Below are 12,192 nucleotides of genomic sequence, written 5' to 3'. Positions count from 1 at the left end.
ATGGGGGTGTTGGGTTGACGGTTGGACTTGATGATCTTTCTCAACCTTAATGAGCCTGTGATTCTGTAATACGGTGCCGAGCTGGCACTGGGATGCAGTCCTTCGTCTTCCTGTGCACGTGCCAAGCGCCCTGTGGTCCAGCCTCCAAGGTCATCTGGTGACGGCAGCGGCGTTTGGCTCGGCGCTTCACCGCTCAAGCCACGTGTGGAAGCAGCAGTAAATTGCTGGTCGGGAGGCCTGGCTGCTACTGACCAAATAAACTCGCATGGCGTTACCCTGGTTTTCCTCTGGTTTAGGAGTAATCGCGATCCGCCTGGTGCCACAGCCTGTTGAGTTATTTGCGTAATGTTGCCGGCGCTGCGGCAAATAGAGCTGCTAAGCTCTTTTAAAAATTAGGTCATTTAGGAGATCCGTCCTCTGACATTTTGACCTTTGTTTACTTAACGTTTAAGCCTCTGAAACAAAACGGCACCGGCACCCGGTGCGCATGGCTGTCCCTGGAGGGGAGGCGCGGCGGGATGCTGGTGTGCCGCGCTGTGACCCCCGGCACTGTTCGGAAAGGAGGGTGGGTCTCAGGTTTGGGGGGAACCCACTCTGAAATTTTGAGTTGAGTTCAAGGCCCCCAAGCTAAGGTTACAAAGCTGAGCAGCCTCCTCTCCCTTCCCATCTCTCTGCCCTGTGCTTCAGGGGGGCTGGTTTGGGGAAATCTGCTCTCCCCGCCCTTTATCTGCTCCCCCAAAAGCTCTTAACCGTGTGCGGAGCTGCCTGCCAGCCCCAGCGTCGTCCCGGTGCGTTAACCTGCATCTTGGCAGGCTTCGGCGATGGCTTTAGGTTAAGCAGATTGGCAACATCCTCCCCCTCCCAGTTTTGCTTGCTAAGCCAGGCCGGAGGCAGGACGCGATCACCCCTTTTCGGGGAAGGGCTGTGGCCGGGGGCGAGGGGGCTGGCAGAGCCCAGCACCCCCCCGCGCCAGCATGGGGCGGCTGCCGGAGCGGGGCCGCCCGCCCTGCGTTCAAAGCCTTTTTGATCATCGTCCCCCGTTTCCCCCTTCCCCGCCCCCTTTTCCCTGGTGGCACTGTTAATAGGCTGTAATTAACAGCAGGGAAAAATTCCTCATATATTTTCAGTCCAGTTTTTCTAGGTTTTTTTATGAAAAAGCGCCTGTTTCCCACTAGAAGAATGTCTCGTTTTGCTTTGGGCACAGCGTAGAGCTATTCTCCCTGGCCTGGGGTCCTTCCTCGGGGCTGTGACACTGCCCTGGCACCCATGGGTGCCGCTTGCCAGGGGCCACGGTGTGCTCCAGGGCGGTGACGGTGAGGGAAGAGACTGCAAAGACATTTCAGAATGGAAACGTTTCACCACGTGTGTTGGGTTTCTCCCACGCCCCCCTTGAAAACCCTATTTTCAGCAATGTGTGAGCAGGGTGAGGTTGAGCATCTTTGATAAAAGCCGTCGCTGGGTGCTAAGGTTCACTCGGCAGCGCCGGGGCACGTGGGCTCGGCTCACACGGGGCCGTTCCCGTGCGGCGTCCCGGTCAGCAGGGATGCTCCGGCTGCGAGGAGCCCCGCGGTCCGGGAGGAGCCTGCCCGGTGGGACCTAGTGGAGGGGGCTTGGAAAGGAAGGAGATGCTTTTCTGTTCAGTGCCTGCTCTTTAGATCTGGATGGGTTTTTGGAAAGTTGAATCTCCACCAGGGAAGGGGAAGAAGGTAATCCCTGCGCCGTACAGGAGCTCAGCTCCACAATGCTGCCGCTCAGCGTGCGCTGGAATTGTATTTCCTATTGTAAGCGCCTGCAGAGTCTGGTCACTCATGCCTGGCTCTCGGTTTGCTCTGTCACTGCCTCTGCCAAATTCGGCTGGCTTTTTTTAATACGTCTGGAGGGATTTTTTGGCTCTGGTCTGACACTGCCAGTTTCCATGGCCACAAGCACTTCCTTGCATCACTGCAGTTTTGGGGTTTTGCTGTTTATGGACCAGCCAAGCCTTGCTGTCCGTGAACTTAAAAGAGCTCCTGTTTTAGCAACTAGCTATTACGGGAGGCAGTCACCTCTGCGGCCGGCGGAGGAAGCCGCGCTTCGAGAGCGGGTTTCGCACCCCGGGAGGGTGGGTATGCAGGGGTGAGTGCAAAACCTCCCCTTCCCTCTTACACAAAACCTCATCTTTTCTTTTCTCCATTGTAGGGAAGAGCAGTGAAAGAGCCTCATACTCCACGTTCGGGAGAGACACAGGGATGCCAGGACTAAACCAGGTAACGATAAAATGCATTGAGATGTTTTGCTTCATTTACTGCCTAAGCTGCTAGGAGTGAGAGCCCAGGGACGAAAAGCAACCTCGCGGCTTGCATCTCGCTTCTCCGCATGAGGTCCTGGAAAGCCTCTGCTCTGCTCAGAAACGTCTGTTAAGTGTCGGTGGTTTATACTTGCGTACGTTGCTGGCTCAGAAGAGTTGTCAGAGTTTAGAAAATGGGGTTGTAGCAGCTTCTCGGTTCTTTTCAAAACCTCTTCAGGCTCACTTATTTTGTTACTGTTAATCTTATTTCTAGCCAATTTGTTTTTAATCAGATATGACCTAGCCAGCACTGCCCTCGGAGGGAGTTTCGGTGGGTCGGATCAGGCAACACCTTTCCTTCTGACCGGGTGGCCGCGGGACGAGGGGCTCTCGGGGAGGTGCTTTCCCCCTCCAGCTGCCCGCCTTGGGGCTCTCGCTTTGCCTCCAAGCACCGCGCCTGCTGCTGCACGCTCTCCCTCCCTGGCCAGCACTCCCGTGTGCCCCCGCTCGCCAGTTAAGGGGTGGGAGAGGCTGCAAGATGGTCTCTGCCCTGTTGTAGCATCATTTCGGTGGATATCAGGTGGTGTTTTGGTTGTGTAGTGGTTCTGTTGCTGCAGGACCTGCAGCAGATGCTCATCTCCACAATCAGGGAGGGACACAGCGTGGAAGAGCTGCCTCTTGCAGCAGCAACCCTGCCCCGTGGGGTCACCCCATGTGAAGCCCGGTGGGAACAGCAGGGCTGTGCCGTGGGGAAAATTTTGCTTCCTGCGGGGAATACCACAGGCGTAAATCAGAGCCCAGGCAAATAGTGGACCAGCCCTGAGATAATCTAGCCTGCTGCCACCGGCATGCAGAAATAGTTTTTTTGGGCAGGAGCGAGCACCTCCGCTTTGATGTGTTGTTGCAACTGCCCCGTCAGTTCCCGAGCATGGCCCTAGGGAAACAGTCCCACCATTTTATTCAAGGGAGCAGCTTTTGGCTGGACAGCTTTTTATTTTATACATGTACGCACACACATATTACATGTTTTAATTTTACACAAATTTGTCATAATTTCCTCTTCTCTGAACTGAGGATGTTTCCTTTGCTGAAACAGCTGTGCTGGCTGTCTGTGCCAAAGTGGATTTAATTTACCACTGAAGCTGCTAAAATAAAAATGGGACAGATGCCAAGCCTTGATTTTTAATGTTACGGTTTTGCTGGGATTCATGGAGGAGGGGGAGATATAAGGTAACAGAAATGGGGTGGGCAAATGGTGCCACGGGCCAGGAGAGGCCCTGGCACGGGTGTGCGGGTCCGGATCGGGTGGCAGAGCAGGAGACGGAGCCCGTTTGATGTGGAGGGGAGACAAAACCCCTCTTGTGCAGGGCGGCGGGAAGCGAGTGGGGCTGTCTGCACACTCGCTGTGGCCCCCAGAACAGTTGTTGCTTCTGGCTCCAGTTTGGGGCGGGGGGTTGACCTGTTTTTTTCTTCTTTTCGAAAAGCACTGGAAAATTGTCCAGTGGCAGATGCCCTGCATGGGGAGCACGTTCCTCCCCAAAACGCCCTCCTCCGGGGCAGAGCTGTGGCTCCCCCCTCGTTTAACCCATAACCACTCTGGAGGCATCCCCAGGGCGAGGGAAGGGGAAGAAAATCCCTTTTTTGGGAAGTTGCCTTAAAATCTCAGTGCCTCTCTGGAGGTGCCCGCTGGAGGAGCGGGGCAGCAACGACTCAGCCCTCCAGGACCTCCTCCAGGGTGCCATGCCGCGCCGCTTGCTTTTCTTGGCCGCCCTGCTCTGTGCCGTGTAGTGGTTTCAGTGCAAAGGTAACATGACCGGTGGAACAGATTGCAGGAATTTCACCAGCTGTGAATACATGAGCTCCTCTTTCTCTCCCCAACCCCTTTCTGGAGGAGATGGAGTTTTAAAGCAGTGGGTTTTTCTTTCCAGTTTCTCAAAAGCCTGAAATCCTCTTTTATTTCAATGTGTTGCCCTCGGAAGATGGGTCAAAGCTAAGCTTTTGTTACTTAAAGGCTCTTTGCCACCCCTCTTGACTTCCAAGTAAACACATTTAACTTTCTCCTGAGGTGAAAGGGGCGACGCCGGCAGGCGTGCTCCTGCAGCACAGGCACGCTTGCTCCATCCTGGGAGCCAGTGAGCACCCTGGGCTCCGGCTCCTGCCAGCTCTGCGCTGCTTCCCAGAGTGTCCAAGGTCAGCTGGGATAAACACGAGGGAGGAGTTTCCTCTTTTTAGAAAGAGGGATTTGGCTTTTCCCTGATAAAACACAAGAGAAAACCAGCCCCGGCAGAGGCGTTGCCACTCCGTTGCATCGTCCACGATGGCTCTGGCTGCGAGGCGCCGGGGATGGGAGGGAAATGGCCAGTGCCGGCACCCTGAGCTGGGTTTAGGGCTGGGGGGACTGGGAGAGGCACAGTCAGATGGGTGGCCGGCTCCGTAACCTCTCCTGTCTCTCGTGCTCGACTTAGGCACAGTCGAGAGCTGTGACAGACTGGGGGCTCCCGCGCTGCCGGTGGGTGCGTGCTGTATCTGTCCTCTGCCCCGGCCGGGTCCCCGACGGCATTGCGGGGGCGAGGGGCAGCGTGGGGCCGTTCGGTCGGATCTGCCTTTTGAGGATGAGTGGGCACGCTGTGCCCATCGGCTGTGTCCCCCGCAGGCACCAAAGCACCGATCACATCAGAAACTGTAATCCCTCGCCCCAAAACCTCGGAGGTGGTGAGGGAAGAGCTTTGAGCAAGTCTGTTTGCCCCTGCGTGGGCAGAGCTCGCTGCCTCCAGCAGATGCTTCCGAGCCCTCGCGTTTGCGGGCAGGATGGCGAGGCAGGCCGTAGTGCTGCGTAACGAGCCCCTCGGCCTGACGGTCGCCTGCGCTTTGCCTTCAGCAGGCTGGGCCAATAAATCCATCGGCAGGGTCTCGTCCTGCCCCTGCTCCCCACGATGCCACCTGCTAGTTTGCCGCCTTGGTTTGTAGAGAAGTTCCTTGTGGGGGTCCAGCGAGAAAACACAGCGTGAAAGACCCCTTTCTAATTGCACATATATTCCCCCACCACTACCCCCATATTTACGTATTTATTTTTACTTCTGGCCCTTTGGCTTGTCTTTTTTTTTTCTTTTTTTCCCCTCATCTGAATTTGTGCGAAGGCGGCTCAAGGTGGCTCTGTTCTCTCCCAGTGAGCACGGTGGTTTTCCAGCATAATTACATGGAAGGGCTTTTCTCTTTTCTTGTTTGCAGGCTGGTTTCCTGCCCAGTGAAATGGGAATCGCGAGTCCGAGCACACTTTCCCCCACCGGGGTGAAAGGGGGGTCTCAGTATTTTTCTTACCCAAACAATCCTCGCAGGAGAGGTGCTGAGAGCAACATAGGTAAGTGGCTTCGTGTCACCCTCAGGTGCCACCACTCTGGTTTGTCCTGTGGCTTGACCAAGCGACCGCAGGGGCTGTTGACCAGGCGGGCGCCCACGTCATGTCACCACACGTTGCCATGTGTGCACATAAACATGAATTGGGCATTTGCTTTTTTTAGCAGGGGAGATGTAGAAAAAAAAAACCCCACATATATTTTTTTATATATATATAGTTTTCTTAAAAGGGGTTTTGGGCTCAGGGTCATGTCAAATTTCCTTTTTTCTGGAAAATGTCAGATTAGGTGAAAGCAGCAAATGGCTTGAGGTTCTTCTAAAAATGCCTCCAGCCACACTGCACATCCGTAGTCGTTCCTGGAAAACCTTGGGCCGCCTTCGAGGCTGTTCTTATAGCTGATGGCCGTCCTTGGAGGCCCCGTCCTGCTGCAAGCAAACGGGACTGCCAGGAACAAGTTGTTAAGAAGTGGTGTGAGGTCCGGGCACGGGAGCTGTGCCCTGGGACACAGGCAGTGTTTGCTCCAGGACCTCTCCCTGCCCACCTGCCTGTTTCAGTGTTCCAGAGCAGGAGTTGCCCACACCTGGATCTACCTAGGAATAAGCCATTTTGCTTTAAAGAAAGGCTAAAGTCAGGTGTGAATTTAACTTTCGACTGAAGACAAGCCTCAGTTCTCCAGAACTTGTGTTTCTTGTCATAGTTCCCCTCTGCACCCTCCAAAGTCACTTTCTTGCTGCTATTTTGGGCTTTCCCCAACAACCGAAACCAGAAGCAACCCAGTGTTACATGTATTTTTTTCCAGTGCTTTTCAGAAAAAGGCACCCGCTTTGATATTGCCACTTTAAAAGGCTGCTGGTTTATGTTGTCAGCCTGGAAAATGATTCTTTTTGCATCAGGTCATTCTGTGTGATGAATTTCTCCTCCTGACCTACAACCCAACAGAGTCCCTGGCTTGGCAAACTTGCTGTGTTGGTGTCCTGCACCCCCCCAGCTGGGGCTTTCCTTAATTATGAACTAAAGAAAAAAAGAAAAAAAAAGAATTTTTAACAGTGCTTCCCCTTGAGCCACTCCTCTGGCTGTTTCCCTCAGGCCTCCCTGACCTGGAGAGATGAGCTGGGGAGGCATCTGCCGGGGGCAAGTGCCATCCCTCCTTCCTGCAGCAGTGAAGCTTTCCCAAGTGTATTACTGTATAAGGAGCAAATGAAAATACAGCCCCATCCCTGCATTTGTTCTCTTTCTGCAACCTCTCTCTGCAAAGCCACTTCAAGTTAAATTGTTTAAAAAAAACCAAACAAAACAGCGAGTGGTTATTTATGGGCTCAGTCTCTTCCAAAGTGAGTGCAGCCCTTCTCTGCGTGGTGAGCACCCCTTATGGCAGTGTGTTGGGAGACAGACTGCCCTGTGAACGCTGTTTGTGGGTGAAACCTGCCCTCAAAGGGTGCAGACAAGGCGAGGAGAGCAGAGGTTCATCCTCAGACATTTTCACTATTGACACTTCTTTGGTTATGGGGCATTTGGGATCTGAGCCCCGTTTGTACCTGCATCTTCCATCCTCCGAGGCTTTTAGCTCTAGCTTGTTGTTTTCCCTCCCGTTAACCCCCTTCAGAAGTGACATCCTCTCTTCTTTCCTTTAAATCAGATGGACAGCCCAAAAAGGTTCGGAAGGTGCCTCCTGGACTCCCCTCCTCGGTAAGTGGCAGGAGCGCTTTCCCCGCAGGTGTCCCCTCCCCGTTCCTCCATCCCCGGGGCGTCCCTGCTCCCTCTGCCATAAGAGCTGCCAGCCCTACGGATCCAGCCACCCTAGACATCGAGGGCTTGGATTTTAGCAGGACGGGGAAGGATTCTCCCTTCCTACGTAGGAGAAATGGGGAAGCGCTGTGAGGTGCCGGGGCAGCCATCAGGAGAAGGAGCCATGGTGCTCCCTGCGTGGAGCAGCTGGCGGCGGCACCTCCCCGGCCGGAGCCCGGACCCGCTGCCTCCTGCCCTCTCTGGCTCTCGTCTGTTTGACGTTATGTCGCGAGTGCCTGAGCGAAATGTAATATTCGGTGTGATCGGATTTCGCTCCAGAAGGGAAACCAAACCAGTTGTAATGCGGGCAGGCAGCTGGGGCTGCTCCAGGTGTGTGCGCTGCCTGGGCTGTTTTATAAGAAAGCTGAGCAGCCTGTAGGAATATGTTAGCTGTGCTCCTGTGGCCGTCGCAGGGGAATAGACTGAACAATGTCTTTGTGGCTGGAAGTAATGGGATCTCCAGGAAAGCTAATTGGAGCGGGCTGGAGGGTTCCTGCAGGAATATAGGAGCTGTCTGGCCGTGCGGCAGACGAGGTTGCGTTCCTCGCTGGAGCGCTTGCGCGCTTGCAGGGGCACGGGCGGGCTCCGTGCTGCAGGTGAGCTGGAGCCCGAGCGTGTTGTGCCACTCGCTGCCAAAGCCGCCGCTGATGTGACGGGAAGTGGGCACCTGCTCCCCCATTCCCCGGGAAGCACCTGTGTGCGTCCACCCACGTTCGGGGAAGTCTTGTGCTGTGGTGTTCCTTCACTGCTAGCGCAAAGCTTGGTCCTGTAACGTCCGCCGCGGGCTCTGCCTTTGGAAATGGACCTGAGATGCTGATGCTGGGAGGATGGAGGGAGAGGAAGGCACTGAGGGCTTGCCGGATTGGGCTCGCAGACAAGAGGGTGTTGGCGGGTCCCTGCAGACCCACATCATGCAGAAAACGGCTCCAGTCAGCAGTGCTGAGTTGCTCCAAGAACCTCTGTTTTAACAGGGAAAACGCGCTCAAAGCAGAATCCGTATCGCTGCGTCGAGTTTCTGTGTGAAATTCGGAGCTTTTAAACCCCAGTCGACATGTGGGGAAAACATCGCTCCCAACAAATGGCCCTTTATTGGCCTCAGATTTCAAAGGTGACGGGGCTTGCTGCCCGTCGTGCTGGCGGTGCCCTAAAGGGCCCCGATTCCCACAGGAAGAGCCGCTTGGCACTTGCCAAAACTCAGCCCCGTCCCTGTGTCCAAGCCGACACCTGCGCGCGGGCTTTTCCAGCCCAGGAGGTTCTGGCTGTCACCTCGGCTGCCCCTTTGCTGCAGAGCTCCAGCTTGTGCTCTCTGGGCCGATGCTGCCTCTTTGCGCCGCCCTCTCTTTGCCGTGACCTTCGGCTTCTCGGTTTGTTTTTAAACTTCCACACCTGGGGAGAGAAATCGGCACCGAGGCGGCGAGAGAAGCGTGGAGCAAAAGGAGGCGCTGGCCTCAAAGGCAGCGGATCAAAGGCTCTTTCTTGTCTGACTCGCCTGCGCAGGAGCCCACCCCGTGTTATCGCTGGACCCCGTGCAAAATAAATAGGTTAATCAGCATCTTATTAAAATAAAGTGCTTTAATCTGTAATTCCAGAGCTGCTTGGAAAACTCGGAGAGGTCAGCGGCTGGAATGGTTGAGGGTGGCTGAAAGGGGAGCGATTCGGCCACAGGCACCAAGCGGCAGCGGCGGCGTGAGATGGTTGAAGAGGGATGTGAACGGTGATGCTGGGCAGGGCCCGAGCAGCGGCTCTGACTTCAGAGGGGCTGCCTGCGCTTGTAACCCGCAGCCCTTTGGGGTTAGTTCTTGTGAAATAGGTGCTGGGCTGGGCCAGCGGTGCGCGCGGCGGCTGCCCCCGGGGCACCGAGCCCCTTTGGGCCGCCCGGCTGCCTGGAGCTGGGGAGCAGGAGTAGTGCTCGTGGCTGCACTCCCCCGTGGGCCGGCGCGTTCGGGCACAGGACCTGGTCTGGATGAGGCCCCCAAGCCCCTGCTGCACGTTAGCCGGCTTTGCCGAAGGAAACCGAGGAGGGATTCTGTGCAAGTCTGTTCCTGCAGGATTTTGTTGCTGCGGCGAGCGTGGTGGCTGGGAGCTGCTTCAGCCTGCAGAGTCGTAGCCTGGTCACCGCTCTGTTTAGCTTTAGTCTGCCTCGAGTCCCGCCCCAGTTCGTGCATTTAAGCAAAAAAAAAAAGCAAGGAGCGGAGGGCGAAAAACGCGACTCCACAAAGCCCCACGAAGCCCAGCACCGGAGCTTCTCCAGCGGCTCTCTCGCCACACTGGCAATTTTAACCGGAGGAAATGACCTCACCTGGAGGTCCCCGAGGCCGCCGCCGGAGCTGCTGGTGTGAGGGCTGGGGCCGCGGGGTGGGGAGCGGGGACCTGGCCCTGATTTACCGTTTCCTGCGGCACTTGGCCGGCGGCTGCCGGCTCGGCCGGCTCCCCCACGCGCAGCAGGGCTGGGATGCTCCTTGCTTGGCCGGTGCAGGGAAGAGCGGAGCTGGCTTCTCGCAGCCTCCCCTCTGCTGAGCAGGGAAGTGAAAGATTTGGAGGGGCCAGGGCCACTCCTGGGGTGAAACCTGGCCCCCAGCATCCAACAGGAGATGGGAGCGGGGGGGCCAGGGACGGCGGAGCAGGGTGGATATGCAGCGGGGCGAGCTCCCCCCCCCGCTTTGCAAGCCTGGGCTGCTCATCCCTGCTATTTTATTCTTCTTATTTTCGTTCTGGATTTATGAAATGGATGTCGCAGCTCGCCGCGGCCCCCCCGCGCCCGCTCCGCTGCCGCACAGCTGCCTCGCGCGCTGGCCAGGTGCCAGCCCCGGCAGATGGCGCGGGGCTATTAGACGTGCTTCATTCGATTCCCTGTCCCAGATCCCGCTATTTAATCAAATTATAGGAAAAGTCAATTTACTGGATTCTTGTTCTTTGCAGCTTCCTCCATTCCCCCGCTCTCCCCAGCCACACGCGCTGCCCACGCGCGGCTCCGCACGCCCGCTTCGCCCTGATGCCGTCCTGTGACGCCGCACAAAGGCGAAGCGCCATGAATTTTCTTTTTAGAGCAAGGGACGAAGGGCAGCTGCCAGCATCTGTCAGGTTTTTCCCTTCCCCGGCGTCTTATTTTATTTTTATTTCTTTTTTTTTCTTTATTTTACAAGTTCCCTAGTCTCAGTCTGTGGCACCGATGCCCACGAGTTGCTTTTGGCCCCCCGTCACCCCGCAGGGTTCAGGGCTGCCCCTGGGACTCTGAACTCCCCCCAGCTTCAAGGGAAGCTGCTCCGAGAAGCAGGAACCTGCACTGCCAGGGGAAAATGAAGCAACATATTTAAGTGCAATTGCTGGTCCTTTTCAGGGCTTTTTTTTTTTTTTAAAAAAAAAAAACAACCCTATTTTCTATTACCCCCCATCAAAAAAGAAGAAATTCTTGGTGTTCTGACCAGTTACAAGAAATAGAGAACAATTTTGCCCCTTCTTGCTGGGTGAGGACAAGGGGTCGGAGGGAGCTGGCTGGGTGTGGGGAAAGAGAAACTGAGAGCAGGTTTCCTTTCCAAAGAGAGCTGTCTCTTCCAGGCAGAGCTGGCTGATCATGCCCAGCCAGCCCCTGCACCCGCCTCTGCTTTCGTGTGTATTTAAAAAAAAAAATTATTAGTGGTTTCAGAATGAATCAATGCGGATGAAAATAGGCTGTAACAAAGGTTCTCACGTAATTTTGAGTGGCATTTCAGTTTCTTTGCGTGTTGAATTTCTGCTTTAAACAAAAAGTATGTTTTTAGACTGGCACAGGGTGATTTTCTGTAAGGGCTTTCTAGGATGTGTTTGGTTAATTTAGAAGGAAAAAAAGAGCCTTTTCTTTTGCTTGGTGTGCTGTTAAATAATGTAGCTGAATGGTGCCGCAGAAATCTGGCTGAGAGCTGTCCAAGAGCCATCCCCTCCCGTGTGACATTCCTTTTGAGGGACTGCTCAGCTCTCAGCTTTACGCCTCCCCCGTGCCTCAGTCTCCCCTCCACTGGGACAGGCTGATTTCTGTGAAGGGTTTGAGCAGGGGCCGTGCTCGGGAGCGGCTGCTCCCAGCGTGGTCCTGCAGCCTGGTGTATGGCAGGGTCGGTGCAGGGGGGAGCGGGTCCCAAAGCCTCGTTGCTCCCCGTCATCTCCCCCAGCCCGCGCCCTTGGGTGCGGGGTTGGTGTGCAGAAATGATTGCTTTTGTGGTTACCCATAAAAAGTTAAAACCGCAGAAAAAGGAACTAGGGCAGAGAGTTGAAACTTCTGCTGGTGCCAGCGTCTTCTGCAGGAGGGGGCTGTGGGGATCCTCACTCTTACGGGAAGGCAGACGGGACATCTCTGCACGACGGCCCCGTCCCCTGTGCCGTTCCTCGGCAGAGCTGCGCCGTTCGGTGCCACCATGGTGACTTCAGCTGAGCTGCTTCGGTTCCCTCCGGCTTTGCTGTGGGACCAACTGTTGAATAACAGTGAAGCTGTGCGGTGTGGGGTGACCCATGGGGAGGATGTGGGGCCTTGGGCGGTGGTCAAGCACTTCTCTTCAACCCCTTTCCTGCCCCACAGGTGTATCCATCCAACTCAGGTGATGACTACAGCAGGGATCCAGCTGGATATACTCCCTCGAAACCTCCCAGCACTGTGTATCCTGGAGCCTTTTATATGGCAGGTGAGTTGTTAACGACCCCGGTGTCCCGCAAGCTGGCCAGAGCAGGGGCTGGCTGGCCCGTTGCAGATGACAGGAGGAATTGCACAGCATGTGAGATGGAGGGGGCTCGGGGCAGGAGCGCATGAGACATGAAGCAG

General features: G+C 55.7%; 1 protein-coding gene across 1 annotated transcript in view; it reads left to right on the top strand.

The window, feature by feature from the left end:
- The window catches only part of TCF3 (transcription factor 3), a 72,314-nt gene that overhangs the window by 47,590 nt on the left and 12,532 nt on the right, over positions 1-12,192 (top strand). Inside the window, exons 5-8 of the mRNA XM_082010885.1 lie at positions 2,179-2,246; positions 5,495-5,624; positions 7,258-7,307; positions 11,953-12,055. Coding sequence (XP_081867011.1) covers positions 2,179-2,246; positions 5,495-5,624; positions 7,258-7,307; positions 11,953-12,055 — 351 coding nt within the window. The remainder of the gene's footprint in view (positions 1-2,178; positions 2,247-5,494; positions 5,625-7,257; positions 7,308-11,952; positions 12,056-12,192) is intronic.

Source organism: Phaethon aethereus (assembly GCF_964289735.1).
Source record: "Phaethon aethereus genome assembly, chromosome: 26".
Taxonomy (NCBI): Eukaryota; Metazoa; Chordata; class Aves; order Phaethontiformes; family Phaethontidae; genus Phaethon; species Phaethon aethereus.
Note: the sequence above shows the minus strand (reverse complement) of the source record. Positions and strands in the feature narration are given on the sequence as shown.